Source organism: Symphodus melops (assembly GCF_947650265.1).
Source record: "Symphodus melops genome assembly, chromosome: 10".
In the NCBI taxonomy this organism is placed as follows: domain Eukaryota; kingdom Metazoa; phylum Chordata; class Actinopteri; order Labriformes; family Labridae; genus Symphodus; species Symphodus melops.
This window is the reverse complement of record NC_136700.1, coordinates 24,522,112-24,549,218: the sequence shown is the minus strand read 5'-3', so window position 1 is coordinate 24,549,218 and position 27,107 is coordinate 24,522,112. Positions and strand designations below refer to the sequence as shown.

Genomic DNA, 27,107 nt, shown 5'->3' with positions numbered 1-27,107 from the left:
ATGTTTTTTAAATATGTGTGGTTTTAATTTCCACTGTTTTAATTTTAAAGTTTATGTATTAGCAGCTTGTTTGGCATTTAGGTTTTCTTGCCATATTTGTTTTTTTTGTTTTTTTTTACATTTGAAGCTTTTTGCACTCATTGCATTTGTTTGGAGTTTGCACTTGGTTTTCAATGTGCAATGTTTCTGAAAATACTGCATGTTTTTCTGATGTAAAAAATAACAAAAACAAATGTAAGTCAATTCTGCCATTTCATTTTGCCTTGTTGGCCTCTAAAGGAATGTCTCTTTAAAACTCACACACATGAACACGGGTTGTCATCACAAACAGAGGTAGATTAAAGGTGTACAGGATGAACGTGCATCATCATACTGCAGAGGTACAGAGTGAGGCAGACTGAGGCTGGGTTCACAATCACGCTGAGCATGTCAGAAGCACATCAGTCTGTTACTATGAGAGGACTCTCCCACTACACACTGCTCTGCACCCATTCTGCATGAGCTACACTGTGCTGAAGACTTGGATTGGCTGCTAAACCAACAGTTAAAAAGTAAGAGAGGCTCAAATCTGACCCCCTCTTATGACTAACAGCCCACACACTCACAGATATTTTAGTATTCTGAGAGTGAGATGTGCTCGGCAGCCGTTATCATCATCTTTGCATTTAGGCTGGGAGCAAATCTGCCACTGAGGCGGCTGGATCCGACAGACGCAATTCATCACACAAACACAAACAAACAACTGTTTGTGTATAGAGTGACATATACAAACAAGCAGCAACAAACACGGCACAATTCAATTAAGGGCGGACGATGGGAGACTGCAATGTTTCCTGAAAGGGAAAGAGCCCTTTTTGAATCCACCGTCCATCCCTCAAACCAGCATGGCGAGAAGATTGTGTAAAAATGAGAAGTGCAGACACCTTTGCCAATGTCAGGCCCCGGTCAGGTAGCACAGCTCAGAAACGAGTGCAGCCCAACAAGCAGACCAAATGTCAGTAAATTCTCAACCACACAATCAGTGTCTAACTTCATTCAGTGCTGATTTTTGGAGAAGTTGTGTTTTACCTGAAATTCAAGGCGAACAGAAGAAGGTTCAGGATGGAGACGTCAGGAAACGGCACCCAGAAAAGAAGAGAAACGTTACAGTTAGTAAACATGAACTAATCATTTTGAAGCATGTGCATTTGAAAAAGACAACACTACAAGTAGAAGTGCACAGATTGTTTTTATCTATTTCAAGAATGATCAGACAGGAAAGAGTGGACAAAGATGAATTCACACTGTAACAAGGAGACAGTCAAAATATGTTCATTCTGCAGTAAACATTGAGAGCTGAGTAGTCCTCATTTAGTCGCTAGCCTCAAACTAGGTACGACTGATTTCATGAAGAGCTGGTGAACTTTTTTTTACAATGTGTAACTCTGACACTTAGTGTTTAAAATGGGTACTGCACTCCAAATTCTCTCCCACCGTCCCTTCCTCCCTAAAGTGGATGCTCCGACATGATGCCCCTGTAGCTTCAGTGTTTAGCCAGCTCTGCATGGCTCTGTAAAGCTTTCTGCGTTCTAACCTCTCTCCATGTTTCAAAAGCATCTCCAACATTGATCCTAGTTTGAGCAGCTTTCTGCTGCTGGAGCTTATTAGAAACATGCAGAGGCTTTTTAGCTCGGGTACAATCACTTCTATCTGAAGCAGTTCCACTGCCCGCTTCCATCGCTGCAACACCTGTTGACCTGATAACTGCTCTCATATCTGGCAAACCCAGGGGCGTCCAAAACGGCCTTCAAAGCCCCGCCTACCTTCTCTGGTCCAATAAAATCCAGAGCATTCAGGAGCAGAATGTAAAGTTAGAAGGAGGACATACTGGCTGCTGCGTTGTTGTCAGAGAAGCTTCAACACAGAATGTCTGATCTGAGCGTGAGGTCCCGTTATCATTTCAGTCAGTAGAGGTCTGATGGATTGCTTCTTTAATAATCCACCATAAAGGCTCTTTTTCCCTCTTCACTGTAGCACTATAATCAGTGGACCAAGTAGTCGATATCAGGAAGGAACAATATGACTCTGTGAAACCAATCACATATATCTAACAGGATCCTTTGTGGAGAGAGGAAACGCTTTTGCTTTGGGAGAGACTGAACGGAAAATAATGCTCTCTTGCAGGTGCATCAGAGACACACAATTGTTGCTGATTCCTGGAATCACGCTGGTATTAATCATGACAGATGGAGCTCTCAGGAGAAGCCAAAGCTGATAGGGTAAAATGTTTTGTGTTTTTCATTTTTAGCACAAAAGTTTTCAGGGAACATATCACAGTTGAAAGTTATGCATACTTTGAAATGTCAGGCTTGTTGGTATTTTTTTTTTCTAATAGTGCAGAACTTCATTATATCCTCATCCAGTAAAGGGATTTGCAATAACCATCTCATCATCAGCCTGGTCATCTGACCTTTAAGGCCACACTGTTCAATACATCCCCATAATGAGCACACTCGAGCTGAATAAGAGGAGGAGGACCCTGGCGGTATCCCCTTACGTAGTAGATGAAGGGCCCTCTTAAAATGCACTTGAGTTCAATACTGTTGTTCTGTAGAGAAGTAAATTGCAATCAAAAGGCCCTTCAAGCATGTACAGAAGAATTCTGGTCTGCTGCTGATTACATCACATCAGTTACTATCGGCCTTTAGAAAGTGGACATCATGGGGTTTTCAAGCACTACCAATCTTACAGGCATGCATGCTGTCAGGGAAATTGTGTTATATGATCAATCGTCCTTGAAGAGCTATTATTTTGCAGAAAACGGGTCTATTCTTTATCCCTTTCCCTCCAAGTGATAGCCACCGCGCTCTTATTTTGAAAGGCTGTCGTGGCAGTAGCTAAACAGATAAACGTGTATGTTTAACCTTGAGTATAAATAGCCGCAAAAGAGCAGGCAACACAGAGTGACTTCAGACCCCGTTTACTGTGTCTAACTCCCACATCATGATGATAAAAAGCCAGTATATAAACAAAGGTTTCGCCTCGAGTCTTTGTAAGTCATAAAAAGACACAGCAAACTCTCTCTGAAAGCTTTTATGTCTGAACATTTCAGCCAGCCAGCAAGGTAATTTATTTAGTTTTGTTCAGCCTGATGTGTACGAGCCTTACAAAGTTTTTTCTTTCTTTTTTCCTGTGGTTTTTTTCTTACTTGTTGGCATTGATTTTCGATTCGACCTTCACATCATCAGTTCTCAAGGCCGAAAACATTCAACAGCTGAGTCATTAAAAGGACACAGCCATACAGCTACCTCATTGGTGCTGAGCTGGTTACGCCCTAATGCAACCTGCGGAATGGAAAAATGAAACCAATGAGGAACGTGTAAAATCCTGCAGTTCCCCAAGTGTCCACTAGTGTTACACACACACACAACAGGTCAAAATAAAATAACATGTTTAGGTCTGATTATTTATTATCATCACTGGCACACACTGTGCAGAGTTTTTTTTTTTTTTTTTTTAAATAACCTCAGTTGACATATTGAAGAGCATATGTTGTCCATAGTTAGATGCTAAGCTGACATGATTGACGCGATGGGCACGATGTAATGGTTCATCAACAGGCTTAAAACTCGCCTCAGCTCAAGCTCTCAGCCTGTCGTTAGGTTGTCTAAAAGTTAGGCTGAGACAGGATTTCCAGCATGGCGGCTGCTGTCGATGGACGTCCAGAGCGCCCTGCAGGAACAAACGCGGATAACGTCACTCAGGCTTCAATCATTCATTTTTATAAACCAGCATGATTTTAAAAGAAGCATCCTCTCCCTTCCCTGTATTCACTCACCCCCTCCCCTCCCTATAAAGCCACGCCTCTCACTTACATGCACTAGCGCCATTGGTCCAGAAGTGGATTTCAGCTTCTGCTTTAAGTGTGGGCTCGTGCATGCATGGGGTAGAGAGGCTTGATTGGTTTATAAAAGACGAACCATCAACCAACATTGGTCAAAGTTTTTACAGACTTACAGCAGCTACAGACGACGGATTGTCTTTGTTCCTTTCTCAGAGCACACGAGATCTTAATTACTGTCAGGACCTAAAGATCATTTCTTTGTCAAAACTGACCTTTCTGGGGTCGCTGGTGGCGCAGCGGTAGTGAGCGCGACCCCACGTATTGAGGCTCAGTCCTCGCGCGCGGGCGGCCCGAGTTCGTGTCCGGCCTGTGGCCCATTTCCCGCATGTCTCTCCCCACTCTCTCCCCCCTTTCCGACTCTATCCACTTTCCTCCCTCTATCATTAAAGGCAAAAGGCCAAAAACAAATCTTTAAAAAAAAACAAAAAAAAAAACTGACCTTTCTGAGCCACTGAAATGTGTAACTATTCTTACACGATTTAATCTCATCTGGATCACATCGTTAAGGTGTGAAAGGCTGAGGAGCTGAACAAAAAGCCCTAACCCTAACCCTGACCCTGATGGCATAATTCTGAATGACCAGTTATGTAACAGGAAAAGCGAGGTGTTCACCTGATTAGACAAGTGTAAGATACACACCGACTTCCAAATATAGGGTCTTCTATCTTCACACTTCTGAGGCTGTGCTAAATCCATCTCATCTTCCCTCTATCTGCTGAAATGATCAAACCTAAGGTGTATTTGATGATAACATATGCGCATGAATATTTATGTTTCATGGCAAAGGCTGGATACCCAATCATCACTGCATGGTATGAGAGTCTCATACGAGTATCTCTCTTTAAGTTTCCTGTTTGATATATTTTCAGCCGACAGTTTCTGTGAAGTTCATGTTGATGCTGTCAGGGATTCAAGATGATCTCATAAAATAATTTACCTTCACGTCAAAAAAGGAGAACGTTGTAGTACATGTGAGTATGGGATCATAGATAATATTCAATTATAAACCTGTATACATTACATGATACAACTTTCACCCCTCTTCATTAATGTTGTTCTTGGACATTCACATCAATAATGATACTTCATCCTTATTTTCTTTATCAGTCTGTTTGCAAAACTGAGGGGTGTCCAAAACGGCCGTGTGTGTGTGTGTGTGTGTGTGTGTGTGTGTGTGTGTGTGTGTGTGTGTGTGTGTGGGGGGGGGGGGGGGGGAATCTAAAGTTAGAAGGAGGACATACTGGCTGCTGCATTGATCTCAGAGCAGCCAGCACCTAAACACAGCATGTTCCTTCATGTCTGATCATTACTTCATCATTTCTGTCAGTACAGACTTACAGATTGATCCTTTAACTCAAACATTTAACACAAACTCTTGATTTGTCTTACTGCTTTTCTTCATGCGTTAAAGAACACCTACATTTTTAACATCTTCCTTCAAAATCAATGTTATTTCTCCTCTTAGCTGTTACAGACTTACCGAGAGTAGCCGATTGGTAGCTTGAGTGTCATGTGGCCACGCATGCTTCGATACAACTAGTAATGTATGTAGTAATGAACTGTAGTCTGACACGTGTTGGAGCCATGAAGGGCCAGCTGCTCTAGAGAGCGACACAACATGGTGTCGAAGCGAGGCTACACCAGGTAAGGTCCGTCTCCCTTTCCTTCACTTTAGCAGCAACAAGCAGTTATTCCTCGGGCAACAGACGCCTGGAAGTCCCAAGACAAGCTGGAAAACCGGGGTTGTGTTTGCGTCGATACTATACATAGCTCAATACAGGGCTCACAATGCATCGTGAAAAGCAGCGTACAACCAATGGTCACTATCCAAGAAATATATCCCATCATGCTTTACTGTCTAAAGATTTTTTTCAGCAGAAAGTGGCGTTAGACTGCACTCAGATGTATGAAAGGAGGACCATCATGAAAACACAACACACGAAAACAATACAGTTCATATTTAGAGCAGTTTTATGTTCATTATTTGTGATACATGAGTCCATGCTATAATCTGTGTCTCTGTTTCCCTCAGTTAGTTCAATGTTCCTGCCTTAGGTCTTCTAATAGTTCCTGCTTATTCTGAGTCCTTTCCATGCATCTACCATTTTAAGAGGAGGATGTTAGAGAGGGCAGAGTCAGAGCTCCATCAGCTGTGGGGGATAAATATTCCCTGTGGGAGCTTTAACAGCACACAGCCTCCCTTCACTTTAAACTTTCATTGATTCTGAAGCTAACAGCACAGCATTCAGAGAACTCTGATTGGACCGTTTTAGTCTGGAGTTTAAATCAGTTAAGCAACAGGTAGTTTAAAGATATCAAGGAGCATGTAAATAACACTTAAAGCAGGGATAAAGCAACACAAAGACAAAAACTTACATAACTTAAAATGTTCCTTAAACACAGCTAGGGTCCTTTGCTGTTCTCTACAACTGCGTGTTATTGTATTGAGTATTAAAGGTCACATATTCTGCAAAATACACTTCATGTTCCTCTAACACTAATATGTCTACAAACCCCCCAATGATGAGAAAAGTCCACCCTCTCTGTCTTTTCTGCTCCACTTTTCAGAAAATGTGTGCTCAAACAGGCAGTTTGGAGATTTTCCCTTCATGACATCACAAAGGGCAGTAGCCTCTCCCCCAGGTGGGTGACACTCCCACAGCTAGGTGTTCGATCTGCCCCCTGAGTCTGCCTTCTCACTGTAAACAATAGGACATGGAGCGAGAAAGCACCAAGTACACCCGAGCCCTTCCAGAGAGGGGGCGTGGTCATACACAGCTCATTTACATATTTAAAGCTACAGACACAGAAACAGCCTGTTCTGAGCAGGGCTGAAATAGAGGGGTTTATAGACATGATCAAATACAGGATCAGAGTGGATTTACAACAACACACTTTGCACACCGCTCAAAGAATTATTTAAACTGGATGATGAGGAGAAGAATACGTGAATTTTAAGGTTATAAGGTTTACATTTAATACTTCATTAATGAGCCATTACTGAACCGACCAACCTTGTGAGAGAACAGAGCGAGCATAAAAGACTTGAAATGTGTAATAGACAGACCTTCACAAAGCTTTAGCAGATGAAATCATTCTGCACGCCCGCTGATGCAATTCTGCTAAACTGCCTTCAGACTTCCCAGAGCTCCCCGCAGGAGGTCATTATCTAGCATACTGGGCCCAAGATCACAGTCAAGATCCTCCCCACTAACAGTCAGAGGGAATCAGTTGGGCTGTAAGAAAGGTGACTAAATCAGCACCTCATTTACTAGCACTCAGGACAGATTTGCTGTATTCGCTTAAAAGTAGGGCTGTTCACATCAACTGGTAAGTTGATAAATTAAGGACTGATTTTTTTTTTTTTTTTTGTGGAGACTTATCCATGGTCCAACTAAGGGGACAAGATCACAATCACTATTTTGTCCCTTTAAGCACACTGTAGAAAAGTCTCTGCAACGTCTCCCTGTACTCATAGTGATTCAGCCAGACTCCAACTCCAGTCTCTCTATCTGTCTGTCTCTCTGTTTCTCTGTCTGTCTGTCTGTCTCTCTGTCTGTCTCTCTCACCTTTCTGTTGTCCTTTTATTTTGCTTCATTACACTTCATTATCACACTTTCACATTCATACTACTGACCATGCTGACTGACACACTCCATGTTTGCAGTTATTGTTTAAGATCTTAGAAAACATAATTATTATTTCTTGTATCTCGTGTCCTTCCCTTTATTTGTTGACAGTCAAATCCATCTTGTGATGTCAAACATGTGTTTCCTTTCTCTGTAGTTAACTTACAATCTACCACAGGGTCCATACTTCTTTTCACTACACTAAAACAAATACACAATAAAAGCCTAACAATTTCTATTTTAAATGCAACATGTGAAAGCTTAGATATTATTGAAATTACAAAGCTGAACTGAATCCAGGATTTTGTTTCATTGACTGTTCATTTGTTATTTTTTGAACAATATTTTTCAGTTAGTTTGAGCAAGAACAGTTTTTAAAAACATTTTATGTGCCAACATCATTTTTACAAGCTGTTTCCTTTCATCCAAATTTCCCTTGGACACGTTTGACCATGTTTTATGCACGGACAAAAACAAGATGAGAAACAAACAATGTGTTATGAATCAGAACAGCACCTCGACAAAAAGAGACAGAGGGAAATACCTTCAAACAAAAATAAACAAAGAAACAACATCTGGATTGTAAAAGTGTCATCTGTTATATTTTCAAATGTGACTTTACTTTCAGTTTGTGTAAGTCGTGACACTTAAAGGAGTAAACACTGAGGTTCTCTAAATGTAAATAAAGGAGCATGTGCTGTTGTTTGCTTTGCCTCAAGAGAAGAAGATGAAGGTGCTCTGTGAGGAGGAAGCTGAGACGCTAAAGAGGAAAGCAGATCAGAAAGACAGAAAAAAAAAGATGAACAGAATCCTCTGAGAGAGAGAGAGGAGACTTGAGGCTGATCTGTTTTGGTCCACAGAGACGTTCTCTCACACACCTAATGTTGGAAACACACACAAGTTTAAAAAAATTAAAATAAAAATCAATATAAGACTGCATGATATATCGTTTTTAAGTATTGTTATTGTGATGTGTTCTTGTGAAACAGTTTCATCACAAAACATGCAACGTCAGTGAAACAGGATAAATTCTGAAGTGCAAAAACCTGCAGTTCATCAAGTGTCCACTTGAGGCTGGCTGCAGAATCTTTTGCAGAAATGATCTAATTTTTTTCAGGAGTGTCGAGGGCGGCTCCGGGAGTAAAAAGAAAATACATTCATGTTCTCCATAGCAGATTTGACTGTGAGCCATCAGAGGCAGAGGCAGAGTGTGGAACAATGCTTTCTGCTCCTGTAGGAGACAAGTTTGTATGACATCAACCTTTTGAAGAAAAACATGGTGTACTCGCAATATTGGGAGAAAGAAAAACACGACCCATGACGAGTGTCACAGCAACGTCTCTGATTGGTGGAGCTTGCGCTGCTGCAAAATCCCATATCGGTGGTGCCCTGAAGCTAAGTCAAACCTGGAAGCTATTCCCCGTACGTGGGCTGTAAGTATGATGTGGATCCTCTGGAGAGGAGAGAAGTTACCTAAAGATGTGAAGGAAGTGAAGATCTCTGCATAGTAATGAGTATTAATGATTTCAAAGAAGTGAAAAAAAAGAACAGCCTAAAGAAATTTGATGCAAATAAATATAAAATCTTTTTTTTTTGGTTGACATTTTTATATATTTGATTTTCCTCTGCTGCTTTGCTGCTGTAACACTGTAAAGGTTTCCATCTGTGAGATAAATAAAGGATTGTCTTATTTTTATTTTATCTTAAGGGCAAAGAAAGCGCAGCAACGTTTTTTCATCACTTGCAGCTCGAAAAACATGCCGACATTGAATCCAAAATTGTGATGTAGATGAAGAAAGGTGAGCCGTTCTCAGTGTCTGTGGGTGATAATACGAGGAGAACTTTCATCAACATAAGTCCAATAATAACAATAATAACAGACGAGAGGAGAAAAAAGGGAAACTCAGACCCGTACTCTGTTTAGCTTCCCTCAAACGTTCGAACCCAAAAGCCCCCCAAACACTTTTTGAATTGAGCTCTGCAACAATTAAGTATCTACACAATCACAGTCTTCTGTATTCCTTTTGTTCTGAATAGTAGACTATAATTCACATTTTACAAGAGACCTTTACCCATAAATCGTGCACAATCAATAAGCACACGGTCTATTAGTGCTATCAGCGTTACAGCTGATCTCTCTGTAAAGCTGCCTCCCCCGGGCTCTGCAGGATTACAGGTATTAAAATAAGGATTTACTCTCTCATTTCACAAGGGAGGATTACACCTCTGGACTATTCCACATATTCATTATTTAAAACCATATAGGAAACACAGTTATGCTGCTAATAAAACAGCCTGGGCTACTTTAATGAGATTGTTTTAAATGCAAAAGGGCATAAAATGCATGCACTCCATTAACTCAGTGCTCGGTGCTCCACTTCTTGTCCAGCCTCTCGCTTGGCTTCTAAAGCCTGCAGTGTTGTGGTTCTCCATTCGAAGCTGTACACTAAACCTGTTTGAGTTTATTTACTGGAGAATGGCTGCTATGAATGTGTTTTACAGAGAGGCACGAGGGAGCAGGCGACATTAAGGCCTTCTGATTAAATTGTCATTAAAGGTCTGAGGGGCTCACGCTGTAAAGTCTTTACAGCAGCGGGTTGTAACGAGCTGAAACAACAACACACATTATGATTCTGTTTGCAGGGAAGTCAAGGCAGACCAGAGAGGAGGGATGCATGAGGTATTTCTCCTTCACCTAAAGTAACCTCTCAGCTGAAGACAGCTCTGTTTAAACCTCCATCACTGTTATCTCACCTTTGGGACACATCGTGTCTCTGCTCTCCCTCACTGATCCCATCCTGCTCTCTCCTGCTGTGACACACTGCTCCCTGTCCTCTGTCCTGACTCCAGGCAGCCAGCCGACTGACCTCTGGCACCACGCCGCCCTGTGTGTAGCTGAGTGTGTGTATCTGTGTGTGTCTCTCCTGGGTGTCTTTTCCCCTCTTTGTGGGGACACATCCTCTTCTTGAGCCTCTCCTGACTCCATGACTTTATTACAACAGAGCCTGATGCCAAACAACACGAGGAGAGTGAACCTTGGGTTGAACACACACACGGTGTCCTCAGACCTGTCACTGTGGAGTCTCATGGTTTGCTCTCAATAACTCCCTGCAGGGTCAGCTACACAGACACACAACACATCAGAACCTGAGGAGGAGATGGTTTTACTTTTCTTCTTTCTAAAGAACAAAATAACTTCAGAACATTATGGTGAGAAGTAAAGCAGGAAGTGTAATCTGACGGATCTTTCTCTGGCAGCAGTAAGTGCAGAAACAAAAATCCTCTGTGTTATAGTCACACTTACAAAAATAATCATCTCTGGGTTTTTGGCCCCCCTTTTTAGAGACAGCAGATATTCAGACACCTTAATGTTGAAATATTCCCCCCCCTTCATCACCAAAGTAATAAAAATATAAAGCCCTCAGGCGGCTGGATGCTATCAAAGAGTCTGATACAGTAGTGCCTGATGTTCCTCACCGTGTGTGTTTGGATTTCTTTCTCCTCCTTCCATTGTTGTTTTAAACTACTGACTCCCACAATGCCTCTCTCTCCTCCCCTGCTCTCGCTCTCTCTCTCTCTCCCTCTCCATTAGGCAGCTGCACCTCTGATCAGGTGATTCTGTATTTGACTCCCTTCCTGTGGGAATCAATGGACACCATTAAACAAATAGCTGGAAGCTAATGGTTTTGTTGTGTGGGTGAGGACAGAGTGCACTGATTCAGGTCAGCATCATGATGGTTAAAGCACCAGGAGGGGAAACAGAAAAAGAGACAATAAATTCACAAACCTGGTCCAAGTTAAAAGGCTCATGGACGTGATGAAACAGTTCAGACTATTCACCAAACCCAAACTTTACCGTCACCGCCAATTTAATGATGTCAGTAGTTTCAAAAAAATAATCAAATGGCCTAGGCCCCCTAGTCTTTCAGTGTGTGTTTGCTTTGTGTCACTTTTACTTTATATTCAGTTTAACTTTGCCAAATGATTGTTGGCATTGACTTCAATCATCTTGGCCATGTTTTCCAAGTGAGAGCCAATCAAAGTGTCTCTCCAATGATTGGGTGGTTCTCGCTCTAGCACTCGCAATGTTGACACCGTTTATGCTGTTTGACTCATGTGTTTGAATGAACTGACCGTGTAGCTGTCCATCTGTGTGCCTGACACGTCCAGGGAAGAGTAAAGTCAGTGCTGAAACCTTCACCATCAGGCTTGTAAATGATATCATGATGACACCTCTGAAACTGAATGCAGAGAGGAAGTGCTGTCTGACAGTGGCAGCAATTGATGCTCCCCGCTCGCAGATTTCACAGCGTCCCACCAATATGGAATTGCAATTTGATGCCTTGAAAAAGTTACACGTCTGAGAGTTTCATGTAGCACATAATCGTTTAATAAATGTGTCAACTTTACAGCGAGGACTGATTCCTGCTTCTCTGTTCCTCCTGAATGCACAGCTACATATGAGGTATGTTACTCTTCTCATCATTTGTTTGAGTCCGTAGTGAGATATTTCCTAAGCCTCTGAAAATCGTCCATGTGCTTGTTAAGTGACTAAACATTTCACCATCCCCACCCTCGCTCGTCGGCATCATTTGTTTGTAGTGAGATGATTTATGAGTTTTCCCAGTAGACATCACCGACCTGTGCAAAAGTCTCACTCTAGGTTGGGGTTGGAGTCCATGGGTGGAGAAAACAGAGGAAGGGGAGAGGATCCCACCAGAATCCCATTATGACATCACAAGGAAAGCAAATTCAAAACAGATTTTTTTTTCTGTATTGTAAGACTTATGCAGACCACAAACAAAGGACGTTTTCAGGTTAGCCAAAAACACTGTCAAAGTGGATTTTTTACAATATGTCTCCTTTAAAATATCTCTGGCTTTTTCTTCTAATATATTTCTGGTTCATTTCCAAACTGTGAAACGGAAACGCCTCCCTTAAATGTTGAACTGAAAAGTATGAAATCGTTATGAAGGCTGATAACACTTGAAATGTGTGGCCTTCTCGAGAGGATCTCATCTTCAGTGAAAATAGTAAAATGTCAGAGGGTGAATGAGGTTTAGCAGAGAAACAGCTTAGTCTCACATGGCTGAGAGCAGAGAGAGCTGGCATATGGGAGAGACGTGATCTCACAGAGTGGGAGATTCTTCAACATTGATATTAATAATGGAGGATTTGAGGGGCTGCAGGGCTGTGTAGGAGGCTGCAATTTCACACTTGCATACATTTTTCAGGAGAATACTACAGACCTGAGGATACAGCTGATACCTGGGAACAATATTAAAACAGCAGCAGTCTGAATTAAAGGGCACGACTTTACATTCTTATCAGATGTCAGAGCATTGATCCTCGCAGGAGGCTAACAAGCATTTCATTTTTAATGTATCCATTACTGTGAGTCGACACTATTACTATTTGCAGATGAGTTACTTTCCAGATGTGCATATCAGGAATAAAATGGCCTCCTGTTCTGTGTAAACTGCATGTAGTTAAGTAGCCCTACGTCAGTGTGTTTTAATGTTGGCTATAATGGTTTTACGCACTGTGAAGAGTTTGGTGTTAACAACAAGTTGAATGTCCACTTCAGGCTGGTTATATGTTCACGTTTCTTGGCGACTGTATATAAAGGTTAAAGACGCTTGTGCTCAACTGTGAATGAAAATCCATAAATAGATAATGTTCAGCGTGCCATAATGTTTGCACATACACAGGTACAGTGCAAGAACAGCAGCAAGGGGAAGAATACACGAGAGAGAGAGAGAGAGAGAGAGAGAGAGAGAGAGAGAGACAGAGAGAGAGAGAGAGAGACAGAGAGAGAGAGAGACAGAGACAGAGACAGAGACAGAGAGAGAGAGAGACAGAGAGAGAGAAAGAGAGAGAGAGAGAGAGAGAGAGAGAGAGAGAGAGAGACAGAGAGAGAGAAGAGAGAGAGAGAGAGAGAGAGAGAGAGAGAGAGAGAGAGAGAGAGAGAGACAGAGACAGAGACAGAGAGAGAGAGAGAGAGAGAGAGAGAGAGAGAGAGAGCACAATACTAAGGTGATGTACTTGCAGTGATTTATGACTATGTTTTTTCATTTTTGTGCCAAATCCAGAATTGGTTTTTCGGGCGTCTATGAAACAAGTTTGTGGATTTACACTTTTTAAAAAGCAATGTTTTCACATTATCATCTTCATTGACATCCTGGACAAAAACAACTCTCAGAGTTTATTCACATGAGGCCCTAACAGCTCGGGTTTTATGTCTTTGTCTTGTTTCCAAGATAATTCTGCACAGAACCGATGAGTTTACTTCAGTGAAAACTTCATATGACAAATGACTTCCCCTGAACAACTTCAAAATGAAATCTTCCTGTAAAAACTCAGGCTGTTAATGTATTTATGTTGTTGATATTACTCTCACATGTATATATTAGTTTTAATTTCTTATACATTTTTCAAACTTATGTGTGAACTATATACTTTTTTATTTTAACTAAGAGGTCTATTTGTTGGTGTGGGAGGGTTGTTTATGAGGATAGTGATTCAGGGTTTTTAAATGTTTCTGAAGTAAGAGGGGAAAAAAAGTATGCATGCTTTAAACTTGATTTAATAAAATATATTGATTAAAACTTGGGGTATTTCTCGACAGAAAGGCCTACGCTTCATATCCTTCATATAGCACTCACTAAAAATCCTCCTGCCTGAATGTTATCTGATTTACTGACACTTAGTGATGCAGAGCAAAAACACGTCTCAATCATCGGACTCCAACAAGGCTGGACTTTAAACAAAAGTGAAATTTAAGTGATGCTGTCAGAGAGCTGTGCAAACTCTTTGATCATGTTGGTCACGTTGAATAAATCCTACATATCCAGTGTTCTGTATCGCTCTCTTGTTCACACAAACTGATCCGCTGGGTTTGGATAATGAGCTCCTGTCAGCTGGCTGCAGAAGTTTCTGGACTCATGGTATGAAGAACTTCCTGTGAGAGCACGGCTCCACCTGCTGCAGGTCTGAACTCCTCGGGCTCTGATCCTTCTCAGCCACCAACTGTCTCCTCAGCTGTCTCCATCCTGTCGTGATCAACAGGCAGCGTGTTCATACTGAGAAGGAACTATTACGTATTGAAATGACCAAGCTTCAAACATTCTCTGCAGATTTGTGCTGGACGTGTTCTGTCTGCATCGTTCACTCCAGAAATAACCGTGCACTCTCTGCTCAATGCTCGTGTTTGCACTGCAAGCGCCACCGTCTGTCTCTGGCTTTCGCTCAAAATGTGCGCACAATAAACGAGTCATTTTTCAACAGAGACCGCTGCAAGCATGCACCAGGCTGAACAGAGCAAATCGACCCAGACAGGAAGTCAGACAAGGAGACAAGGAAACACCGAGAGCAGTGGGATACATTTCAAAATAAAACACAACATTCAGACTCCTGGTCGTGTATTCCATCACGTCATCAAGACCACATCAAAACAGGAACCTAATGAACCACAAATGAACCTGGGAAGGACAAAGGAAGGTGTCGTTTGCAGGTTCTTCTACAGTATCTAATCCTGTGCGATCTTGTGGTTCATTGCTGTGGTTACGCTTCAGAAGCACACCATAGAGATGAAGGTGAGGGAGGCAACACTGTGCACATGGATCCAGTGGAAACCAGTCGAGCTAGTTAGATGGATTCATCAAAAGGTTGGTCAAATTTCTCCATCATTTTAACATCCCATAAATTGCAAAAGTCGAATGAAAGTCGCTGTAGTGTTCTTCTGATCCAACTTTCATTTTCACAGACGATGAGGCTGTGCAGGCCGGATGAAGAGTGTGAAGTCAATAAATTATGTTTATATAGCTGCTGTGTTCCCATAGCTGTCCCAAAGTGAATTGATTCTATGTGAAATGTGTATGTATGAGCAAGCCGCTGGAGCCTGTGTGTAATGGATGTAACTGCTTTTACACTGCAGAGCTGAAAGAGTTTGCAGAGTTTAGAGGTGAACACTTCAGAGGCTGCAGTCGGACTGTAAATATTTCCATTAGGGTTTATTTTCTGACTGTCAGTGGTGTGGAGACAGCTCAATCTCCTGATGGACGGAGGTGTGAGACATGATTGACAGCACGGAGGCTGCAGAAATCGACTGTCAGGTGTAAGGACCCAAACGGTCCTGCTGAAGAGGAGACCACATCAGTGTGCAGAGCCTCACTGTTCGTCTGCTCCACAGTCAAACATGAGGTCGTTCAGGGAACACTGTTCATTATGTGACAGTAAATCCATTACTGTGCAACAACATCATCTCCCACTTACATCATGTTAGCAAATAGCTGCTGTGACCGTCGGTGACTTTGCTCTGATGTTACACTGATCATTTCCACAACACATTAGATCAACTGGGATGAATGAACGGACAATCAGTCAGCAGAGGAAGCTCAGCAATCTCCACACTTTGACCTCACAGACTTTTTTTTTTTTTTTTTTTTAATCAGTTATTTTTGCAAATGATCTCTGTCACTTTGTGAAGGCGTCTCCAATTATGTGATAATCCAGCCCAGTCTTGATGCCAACCCCTGTTGGTCAAACAACTGTCGAACATCCAGACTGAAAAAGTCATTCTATGTTCGTTGAAGAATCTGTTTTTTTGTTGTTTTTTTAACCTTGCTAGCTGAAAATAAATCATGTCCGAGGAGACTGGACCATTTGTTGCCACACGGTGACATATTTCTGTGTAACGGATGATGATCGGCTCTCTGGGAATGTCTCAAGATGAATCCCAGCAGCATATGGGAGATAAAGCAGGGGGTAATAATCATAGACCAAAGCCAATTCTACCATGGCTGAGGGAAAATATCATAGACTGTAAATATTAATGAATGAAGCTTGAGTGATGTCAGCCATCTGTTCGTGAAGTCAGTGCTGCAGCCTCAGCCTAGCTTTGAGTCAACCTAATGACAGGGAGCTGAGGAGGAGCTGAGGAGAATGTTTAAATCCAGACCGCCTGTCAGTCAGGTCAGCGACACGTCTTATCATGAATAACTCTTATCCTTCCTCAAATCGAAACAGATGATAAAAACATAAGCTCATTAGACCTGTTAGTTTTTTGTTTTGATTCAGGCTTGTTAGAGTCAAACAATGACCCGTTTTTTTTTAATGGGATTGTTTGTGACAACACGTGCTTCTGCAGCCAGCCTCTAGTGGAGACTTGAGGAACTGCAGGACTTTGCATCAGCTTCGTTTTTGAGCACTTGAGGTTAAAGCTCAATAATAACTCTCCTCGAATAACAACACAAGCAAACACTTCTTCATCACTGAGGTGTGACATAAAGATGATGAACACAGCAGGAGATGCCAGCACAGGTCCTTCTAAATACACATGGAATGAAATAAAGATAAGCTACTGTAGCCTACAGCAGGTTTAAAATCAACAGTAGCACATTGACTGCAGGTATCTGCTGGAGGGAGCTGTGTACTCATCCTCAAACCACACACACACACACACACACACACACACACACACACACACACACACACACACACACACACACACACACACACCATGTCTGGCTGGATGCCATTAAAATCCTCCTCAGGTGCTGCTACACTTCCACTGTAAAGCAGATGTGACAAACACACACAGAGAAGGCAATGCTGAGTAAACTCATTTTAATCTCGCTGCAGCACAGCAGCTTTTTGTACTTTAATTTACACTGATTGGCTTTACTTGATGTTACAAACACAATTTCAAAAAGCTGAACAGAACAATCATCTCATTGGAGCCGAGAGACAGCGTTACTTTTTATAACACAGGCCTCGTTTGATGATGCAAAAAAAAAATGCATAAAAGAGTGTCATTAAGAGCTGTGTATTTGTTTTCTCAGCCAAATATCTTCATTGGGAAACTTTCAATGTATCCGTCAAAGAAAAAGGTAAAAGATTGAAAGCAGCACTGAGTGTTGTTAAATGAGAGAAGCTCAGATATGTCAGCTCTTCTGAACAAGGACAATCTTGGATTTGATAACTGCATGCAGTGCACGGACTACAAGAGGGATCGATTGTGACGAATAATAATAAAATCCTGAAGACGTATCTGACTATAAGACCTAAGAGGTTAAAAATCAATGAAGCAATTCAGCTGCTTTAAGGGATTATGTGACTGTAACAAATGCACTGACACTTCAGTAAATATCTCAGAAGTGAAGTTCAGGAGGTGTTGGGCACAGACTGTAAAACACTCTAATCCTGACTGTCCACACCAAGAGCTCACAGACTTTGAGGTCTTTCCCCCTCTAAGTCTGCGAGGGCTTAACGGAGTCCCTCTGTGAAGCCGGGGAGTTTATGACATGAGGGCTCCCCCCTCACAGACACTTTGAGCCTGTTATACACTGATTATGTGAGATTGTATTTCTGCAGACTCAACACGAGGGAATGACACTCAGGCTTTATGGTAAATCAACCACAGCTTGTGTCGCCTTTTTTTATAATGATGATCGTTTATAATCTTCTGACTACTGAAAGCGTTTTTACACCGCAGGTCACACCGACTCATTCACACGCTGATGGTAGAGGCTGCTGAGTAAAGAAGAACATCCAAAGTGACTAATCCTATTCAAACACATTCAAACGATGCCAACGAAGCAGAAGGACATCGGACACGTGGCTCGAGGAGCTGGGGATCAAACTCCCGACCTTCCAGTTGACAGGCTGACTCTACCATTGAGCCACAGCTGGACCACGGTTACAAGAGGAAACCTGGAAGTGTGGCAAATAAATGAATTAATTAAATGAATACACTGTCGAAGATATGAGGCTGGAGTCAGGTTGCCACATTCTTCTTGTACCGTTATGACTTCAATTTAACAATGAACAACATAGATAAAGGATTAAGATATTACAAAAACAGATAATGTGATGATCACAGAGGAACATCTTAAATGAGACCACCAGAGGATGGTGTACATTATGCACTTTATGTGCATGTTAGTCACAGCTGAGATCTCAGCTGGTTCTTCGCGTTGTCTTTTACGTCCTTGTCAAAAGATTCATCCATTATGTTCACAGAATGATCAGGTTAAAAAGGCTCCGATCTTTTGAAAGCGCAGTATGTAAATTCCACCACCAGGGGGCTCTCATTCAAAACAAAGACAGAAGATGACATTAAAGGCAGGATTGGTAATTTTCTGAAATATTCCCTCAGTGCTCCATCAACACCCGACTCCTCCCCTCTGTGCTCCCTCTTAAGCCACACCCCCTCACTTACATGCAGAGCCATCGCTCCAGAAGCAGACCTCAGCTCATCTCTTCATTGTGTAGAAACTACGTCCTCTCATGTCTCATTCAGCGGTAAGTAAACTCTCAGTATAAACTCTGTCATCAGTGACTAGCTTTCAGTGTGAGCCAGAGCACACACAAGGAAGAGAACGAGCAGGGAGGCTGTGATTGGTTCATCAGATTGGTACCTCGTGGCAGACATTGGTCAAAGATTTCACAGACTTACAAAATGATACAGATGACATATTTTTTTCTTCATTTTTCAGAGCACATGAGTTATTAATTTCTGTCAGGACCTAAAGACAATTTCAACCAACACCTTAAAAAGAGGATGTGGAGTAAATGACCAACCCTGCCTTTAAGGCTGGCAGGAATCATGGGAGTGATTCTTTGCTTCTCCATGTTCCCGCCTCGATGAAAGCTATTCAAAGCTTACTTACGCAGCAGCCAATGATGTAACAGCTGGTATTTCTACGGCAACAAAAAGCAGGACAGATGCTGCCCATTAAAACTATAAAATAAAAGATTTCTCTGGCTTTGATAACTGTTGGAAATATCTGATGTTTGTACACCAAACAATACATAAGTCAGTTAATTATGATTTTAAAATTCTATATATGGTACGTTTAACTTTTTATCACATGACTTGTTGCTTTTCCAGAAAATCACTCTCCCTCCAAGAAAGAAGAAAACATGTTTTGTACATTTAAATGAAGGTGGAGTACTGTCGTTTTTGCAGCTTTTTCAAACATCACCACCACATGACTCCACACAGACGAGCAGACGTCTACAGTGACTGTGACTTCCACCTGGCAGGAACAGGACTCAAATTGTTAAGACTGCCACACAAAAGGCTAATTCATGACAGTGTCATGAAAATGAAGTGAGACTAATGAAAAGGTGTGAATGCAATAATCCCCGAGTGTATAATTAATATTCAAACTGATCCAGTGATGAATACTATCATTAGAAGCCAGGCAGCTTTAACTCCCACAGTTATGAAAATGCAGAGTAGTAATCATGATGACACGTCTAAATTACAAACCACGAACCTAAAGAGGGAAACAGCAGTCATTGTTCACGGCAGCATCAATCATGGAGCTGATACAAAGTCAAAGTGAGCCGATGGGGGATGTTGGACTTTAAAGGTCCTGTAAACCTGTGACACTGACAGACACACAGGAGTGTGAAGAAGAGGTCATCCTCCATGACGACAGGTGAGTTCATACCTGCAGGCTGCTCTCACACATTTCAGCTGCTGCTTCTTAACAGGAAATAACTGATGAGAAAAAAAAAAAAAAAAAAAAAAGATTGTCTCCTCACCTCCATTTTTTCACATGTTTTAAGAATATGTGGGATGATAAACCCTCCAGCCGAGAAGAAGCCCTGCAGACTGTAGCTGAGGAAACTGAGGAAAGCTGTGTGAGCATCGTGAGGCCGGGAACCTTTGGGAGTCTATGTTTTCATTTGATTTCGTTTCTTGGGTACAATAAATGCTGACATACAACACAGTGGATAAACTATTAGATGTCTGAAAACAAAATGATTTTAGCAATAAGCTACGCACGTACTTGTGACTTGGACGCCTGGGGTCGCCACAGTTTTGTGAAGTGGTGTCACGAGCAAAGAAAGGTCGAAACCTCTACCTTTGGACATTTCGCTGTCCCCTGGTCCAACAGGATCACTTTGTGTTGGGACGGTTAAGGAGATGTTGAATACAATCCGGACTGGACCTGGCTTAAGGTTTCACCTGCATTCAAAACTCGATGGCATCTACCCGTCATCGGCCCACGACGAAGTCCGACACGTGTTTGCACATATAAGGTGGCAGCACTGTATCCTAATCAATCCAGGGCATCAGAACACCGATACAAAACCAGGAAAGAGAAAGAAAGGAGATAGGAGAGGAAGGTTTTTGCTCCCCTGCTGTACATGCATGCCCAACACAAACAGGCTAACAGTGAAATTGTGGCATCAATGATTTTGTCCTGAAATGATAAACACCCACGCAGATCTCTGAATGCTGGTTCAGCCTGTGGAGCGATGGTTCATGGGAGACAGCCGTGACCGTTAGAGACGCCAGGCTGCAGCGCAGTACATACACCTCGCTGATTGAGCTGAGAGCCACAAGGCTGCAGGACCAAATGAGCCCGTGTTTGTTTTGTGTCCGTATGCACATGCTCTCCAGCACGCGCAGAATGCCATTCGTTTGATATGCAGCGCAGTCACGTCTCTGTTACAGGGCTGTGACGTGTGATTTAACAGCTTTGACATGCCGACGTGTTGTTCAGGGAATCATGGAAGAAGAAAAGGTTGACGTACTGTTTGACACGGGTGCTGTGCAGAGTAACAGAAGATGTGGACAGAATGGGACACAAGCACGTTACCTTCACAAAACTCAGAGTTTACTGTGCGTGCGATTAAATGACAAATAAACGTCATCGCACTGGGTCCAACCTGAGCACTCAGAGTAAACACACAACCATTCTCCTTCTCTTAATGTGTGCACACAACAGACACATCTTTAAACACGGTTTAGTTTTATCCCCCGGGCCTACATCTGATGTCCTGTCACTGACATATTTACATGTCAGGTATGAAGAGACGAGCCTCGGAGAGATCCTGTTTCACATGTTGGAACATATCGGCTGCAGTGTGTGTGTGGGCTCCACTACTGTGTTTGTCAGCATGCAGGCTGCAGCTCCAGCAGACGGGCATCATTAAGCTGTCTGACAGCATCAGTCTGTTCTGATGGGACACCCAGACTGGATGTAGGAGGGCGGAAAAAAGGCTTCTTTTGAAACTCGCTCGCACCTTTAAAATGACACCGCTCCACACTGTTGTGTGACAGTCTGTCATCATGTTCTCTTCTCTCCACTAAGAGTCGACCTGACAGTCCACCATGTTAATCACCCAGGTGTTGCATGCGTGTGGTGAAGATGGTTCCACAACATACTTGCTTCATCATGTGCTTATTAACCACCATGAACACATCATGGCATAGAGTACATTCCAGTGTACATTCCAACAGTCAAATACGGATGGAAACAAAACCACAATAAGATTAGCCTAGGGGCGGGCATGGCGCAGGGGCCAGAAGAGGTCCTGTATCTGGTTTGTTTCTGGTGATTTTGGTGCTTCTTTATAGTACGTCAGTTTTAAGTTAATGAATGAAATACCATTAACAACATCTGATGCACTATTACCAACACTATGCAAGCACAATGCAAGACTTTTACTAAGACACTTTTGGAGTTTTTTTTCAGACATTTTTGAGGGATGCAAAACATTATCGTTATCTGCAAAATCCCCAAAACACCTCGGGATACCATCTGCACTGCACGACGACACGGGATCACCCCTGTTAGTCAAGTGACACATCTTCAATTACACATGTTAAATATTCTGTTCTTAAATCTCCCGCTCTCTTTCGTGAACATGAACGCACACATCAGCCAATCGTTGTGTGAATGGGACTCCAGCAGCACTCAGAGGTGTTCAACAGGATTACCTGTCTCAATGAAGGATTAATAGAGAGAGGATGCGTGCGTCTATCTAACGCTTGGATACTTACACCAAGCAAAACGCTTTAATCCTGTAATCCTATAATACTCTTGTGTCTGATTTGTATTGACTCTTAAAGAAGGAAACAAATAATCAGGCGTGTATTTGCAACATGTGACAGGAAGGTGTCACATGAGTGCTGTGTGCATCCAAACACACCGTGAGGGTGTCATGTGGCTCTGTCTCAGTGTTGTTGTTAAGACGACACCAACCGAGACCAAGACACATCTGAGACCAAAGTGCTCCGAGACGTCACGCAGAGACATTTAGGGACCAAGACCAAGACAAAGGCAGGGAGAGACCAAGACCGTGAATATGACTGTGTGCCGGGGGCGTGTCCCTCACTCAGACCGGGACACCTGGAAGGTTGCGGCTGTAGCCGGGGGATAAATATCTCATTATGAATGGATTGAAGTGAATTGTTCAATTAGAAAAAGGTGTTTTCTTTCTAATCCCAGTGGTGAAGAGGAAAAGTGTGCCGATCAGTGGTGGTCTTGATATAAAATTCAGAGGACGACAATATAAAATCTGTTTAATTCAAATCCCACGAGGCCACAAGGTGCTGAAGTAACCCCGAGGACAGCCGAAGCTCCCCCCACCCTCAGACACTTTCACAGTATAATGTATGACTGGATGGATTTTAGTTTGGATGAAGACATAAAAACAAAGTGTTATTTTAGAAATTAAGAAAAAGCTGATCAGGTGATTTAATTTGTCCAATGGTTTAGCAGAGAGAAACTTTACAGGTGTTAGCTTTTTTTGGCATCAGTCACGAGGATGTGTCACAATGGATGGTGTTGTGTCCCTTAACATCACAACGACCTGCTGAGGCTCATAAACTGCTCAACCAGATCAAGTCTTCTTCTTTTAGTCTTTCCAACATTGACCTCAGGTAGCGCCAAATAACATGCAACACAAGCAACAAAATCAACTTGATACCATTGATTTCTACAGACGTGAGTCCCCTCAGTGGTTTACATGCTGTGCTTTGACTTTTGTCATCACCAGAGAAAAAACGTATTCAGCTCACCGCCATCAAAACCTCGTCAACACAGAGCAGCACTCTTCTGTTTGTCCACCTTCAAGACTAAAGCTGCAGGTGTCAAACTGTCTGCAAAGGGAAACTGAAACAAACAGAGCAGAGAAATGAATATTTCACAACCGCAGGGTGGACTGTAAGCGTCTGATGCTGCAAGATGTGAAGCAGAATCCCACACTGCTGTGCTGTTTGGACATGATGTAAGGAGCGAGGAGACGACGCCGGAAAGAGCTGGTGCAGTCACACAAAACCAAAACAGACATCGCAGATCTCTTCTCCAAAAAGAAAACAGGAGATCCTCTGCTGCCGAGAGAGACAGCCGTGTTTTCTTTGTGACTATTGACTCACCGAGACTGAATCGCCAAAAGATGTCAGAGTCACTGAATCAAAACCTTGACAGTCAATAATGTGTTTTAACTGTGCAGCCAGCGGACAGAATAAGAACTAGAAAGATGAACCAGGATTCACACCTCAAGGGTACAATACGCTGAATTTTATTTTGTCCTGTTGTGGTGGCCGCCACGAGTTGCCATGGAAACACCGGATGTTACGTCAAAGACCGCTGCACGAGGAAGCGCGAGCTGCTCCTGAAAGCTGCCGTACTCTTGCTGTTTGTGCTTCTGTGATGAATAAAAAGTCATGTAAATGCCCTGCATGCCTTGCATACTTCAGCATATTCTCCTCTTCCGGTCGCCCGTTCATCTCGACTACAGTCAACTCAGAGTTCGTTTTCATCGAGGGTGGAGTAGCAGAGAGAATCACTCCCATGATTCCCCGCCAGCCTGGACGTGTTCTGTTTCAGAGCCCCCTGCTGGAGGCATAAAGGACACACTGTGTGTTCCTGCCGCCTTGTTAGAATAAGACCAAACTGTGATTTACCTGTGAGGTTAAAACAGCCACAAAATAAGTCATAATGGAGGACGAGGAAAAGTAAAGAGGACTTGGAGTGTGAGGTGAGCAGCTGGAGTTGGAGAGGGAGGCTCACTGATGAGACGAGACTTAGAAAGGAGGGAACAGACTTTTGATAAGTCACTGACTGAGAAAGGTGGAGATGGAAATCATGAGCATGGATTTCATTTTCATCTCTTGATGTTCCCTCTCCCTATGACATCACTTCGGTATAAAAGACCTCATTTTGTACGGAGAACGGAGAAGAAGATACACGGGAGAAAAAAACCCCCAGCTCAGTCCGCTCGCTCACTTCAGGTTTCTTCTGACCCTGGTGTCAATAAAACCAGGATTTGACTTTTCCTCCTTTAACAACCATCTCAGCACCAAACATGAGTGAGAGCCTTCAATAATACCAACCTAACATGGGATCAGAGTATTTAGATTTTAGTTTTTTTCAACGTGCCATAAAACACTCTTTGGGTGCCCATCCCTCATCAGCTTACAAGACACTGACGACACTAACATGAGCAGTTAATGAAAGCAGAAGAACAGAAACACTGTACTATACAGGACACAAACATAAAGAGTCCTCCTGCACCATTCAAAGGCATTAACCACAAATGAGCTGAGCGAGCTGAAACCTCTCATCAGTGAATAGATACTACAGTCTGTCTTCATCCCACATAAGAAAAAAACAATCTGGACAGCATTCAGACATCTCAGAGAATGATACAATATGAATCTGAATGTACAGAGTAGAGAAATACCTCCGGATCATTCGAACACAACACTGAAAATCTGACTGTGGACAGAAACAGAAAATTTTAGAGAAAGAGATCTAACTTCCCATCTTAACATCAGGGATAAGTTTCAGTTTGTGACTTTGCTCTTAGATTCATAACCGGAGACCCCTTTAGTCCTTGTCTTTGTGTTTGGTATGAAGCTCATCTTTGGCACAAAGTCCAATTACGTCTGGACCCGCAGGCTAACTCTGAGCTTTACAACACGATGAAGATCCACAGACACGACACTCGTGTGTCTCTTCAACATTTAAGGACAATGTTCTCAAAGCACTTCAGCACAGTGTGCAAACGCTTGATATGTGCTCCTGCTATGTATCTGCACATCATTAAAAAAAAAAAAAACGATGAGGTTCACAGCTTAAAAGAATGTTTGAAATAAAAATGAAATGTTTTAATCTGGCAGACGAACAGCTCAGCTCAGGATCGAGCAGGAAGAGGATCATTAAGCCTGATTTAATAAGTCTCTATCTCTTTTTTAACACTACATCTCGTCTCAGTCGGCTCATTACAGAGCAACTTTTAAAACGCACACAGACCTCTGCATGTGTTTCCAACACTCTCTTCAAGTCAAACTGAGCAGTTGATTGGTCAGCGTGCGACTTCCGTCATCACTCCATCACCATCCACTCACAATTTATTTGAAAGCTGCTGTACTTCTGCAGAGCATCATTACTTAGCGCTGACATTTAATTACAGGCGTAAACAGAGGAGAATGGATGGACACTAAATCGTTTTTTTTTCTCCTTCTCTCCATCTTGCTAAAGTTATAGCTCCAACTTGTTGAAGTTTGCTCCTTCTTCTCTGTGTCCGCCTCCACACTTTATACAACCTCTCTCATCCTCCACAGGTGTCACACTAACATCACTTCAAAGCAGTGTGAGAGCAGTGTTTAAACCATCTATTGGATGAAGGATGATTGACAAACAGAAAGGTCTCTTTCCTGGGATTTTTTAAAAATGACATCCGCATTTTCTCTGAACACACACACACACACACACACACACACACACACACACACACACACACACACACACACACAAACACCTGGAAAGTGTAAGAGCATAAGAGTGGAGCTGAGAGTGGGACAGCCTCCACTTGTGTGTGTGCTGAGAGGAGACTCTCTGCTGAAGCTGTCAGCTGGACCTTCATCCTCTCTGTGTTCCACACTGCTACTGAACATAAAGAGAGCTGCCAGCTGAGCTCAGCTCATCACTCACTTTATTCAGAGCAAACAGAGCTCTACAGCACAAAGTCCCCATGAGGAGATCTCGGAGTCACGTCAGTGTTTCCAGGAAGGGAAGTCACTTCACATACCTTCACAACTCGAGTCAGCAGCACAAGAAACCTCCACGGTAGCTGTCATTTCTCTCTCATCTCCAGTGTTTCCTAGTGGAAAACGTCACGACATGACATGAAAAAAAAAGCAATGAAACGATCCCTTGCCTTGAAATCCAAAGAGGAGAGCGACGCCGGGGATCCACACGGTGTGTATCCAGAAGTAATGCATGGTGTCCTGTAAGCAGGTGGAAAAGCTCCGCGCTCCTCCCGACCAAGCTCCGTCTCCAGCGGGTAATTTCCAGAAGAGAAAGCGCTGAAAGTGAAGCCGAGCGGAGGAAGAAATCCCAGCCTGACCGGAGCTGATGAACACAAGAGCTGCAGACTCTGTCACTGCTCCACCTGCTGCTGCTGCTGCTGCTGCTGCACGCGGACACGAGCGACCCCTACAGGAACCACACACCGTGAGCGCGTGGTCGGTAGGAGTCCGTCATTGGCTCAGAAGTGACAGTTTGACCAAACAAAATAAACCTTAACTTTAAATTCAGAAACTAATTCCACAGGTGAGAAAACTCCAGTCACATACAATCCTGCAGTAGAGTCACAGGAATGTGTTCATAAAGTGAACTCATATTTAGTTTGAATTCTTTAAATGAACTCATAAAGACCTTTTCTAGTATAAAAAGCCAAACAAGCAGATCTCAAGAAATACCAAGTTAAGGACAGTGGTCTTCGTTAATAAAGTACTTGAGTACTATTAGCTGTTGATCATCTGTACTTTGAGTATGTTT

General features: G+C 42.6%; 1 protein-coding gene across 1 annotated transcript in view; it reads right to left on the bottom strand.

Moving 5' to 3' along the window:
* The window catches only part of lsamp (limbic system associated membrane protein), a 329,152-nt gene extending 302,463 nt beyond the window's left edge, over positions 1 to 26,689 (bottom strand). Inside the window, exon 1 of the mRNA XM_079353795.1 lies at positions 26,485 to 26,689. Coding sequence (XP_079209921.1) covers positions 26,485 to 26,548 — 64 coding nt within the window. The 5' untranslated portion in view covers positions 26,549 to 26,689. The remainder of the gene's footprint in view (positions 1 to 26,484) is intronic.
* Between the last annotated feature and the right edge of the window lie 418 nt (positions 26,690 to 27,107).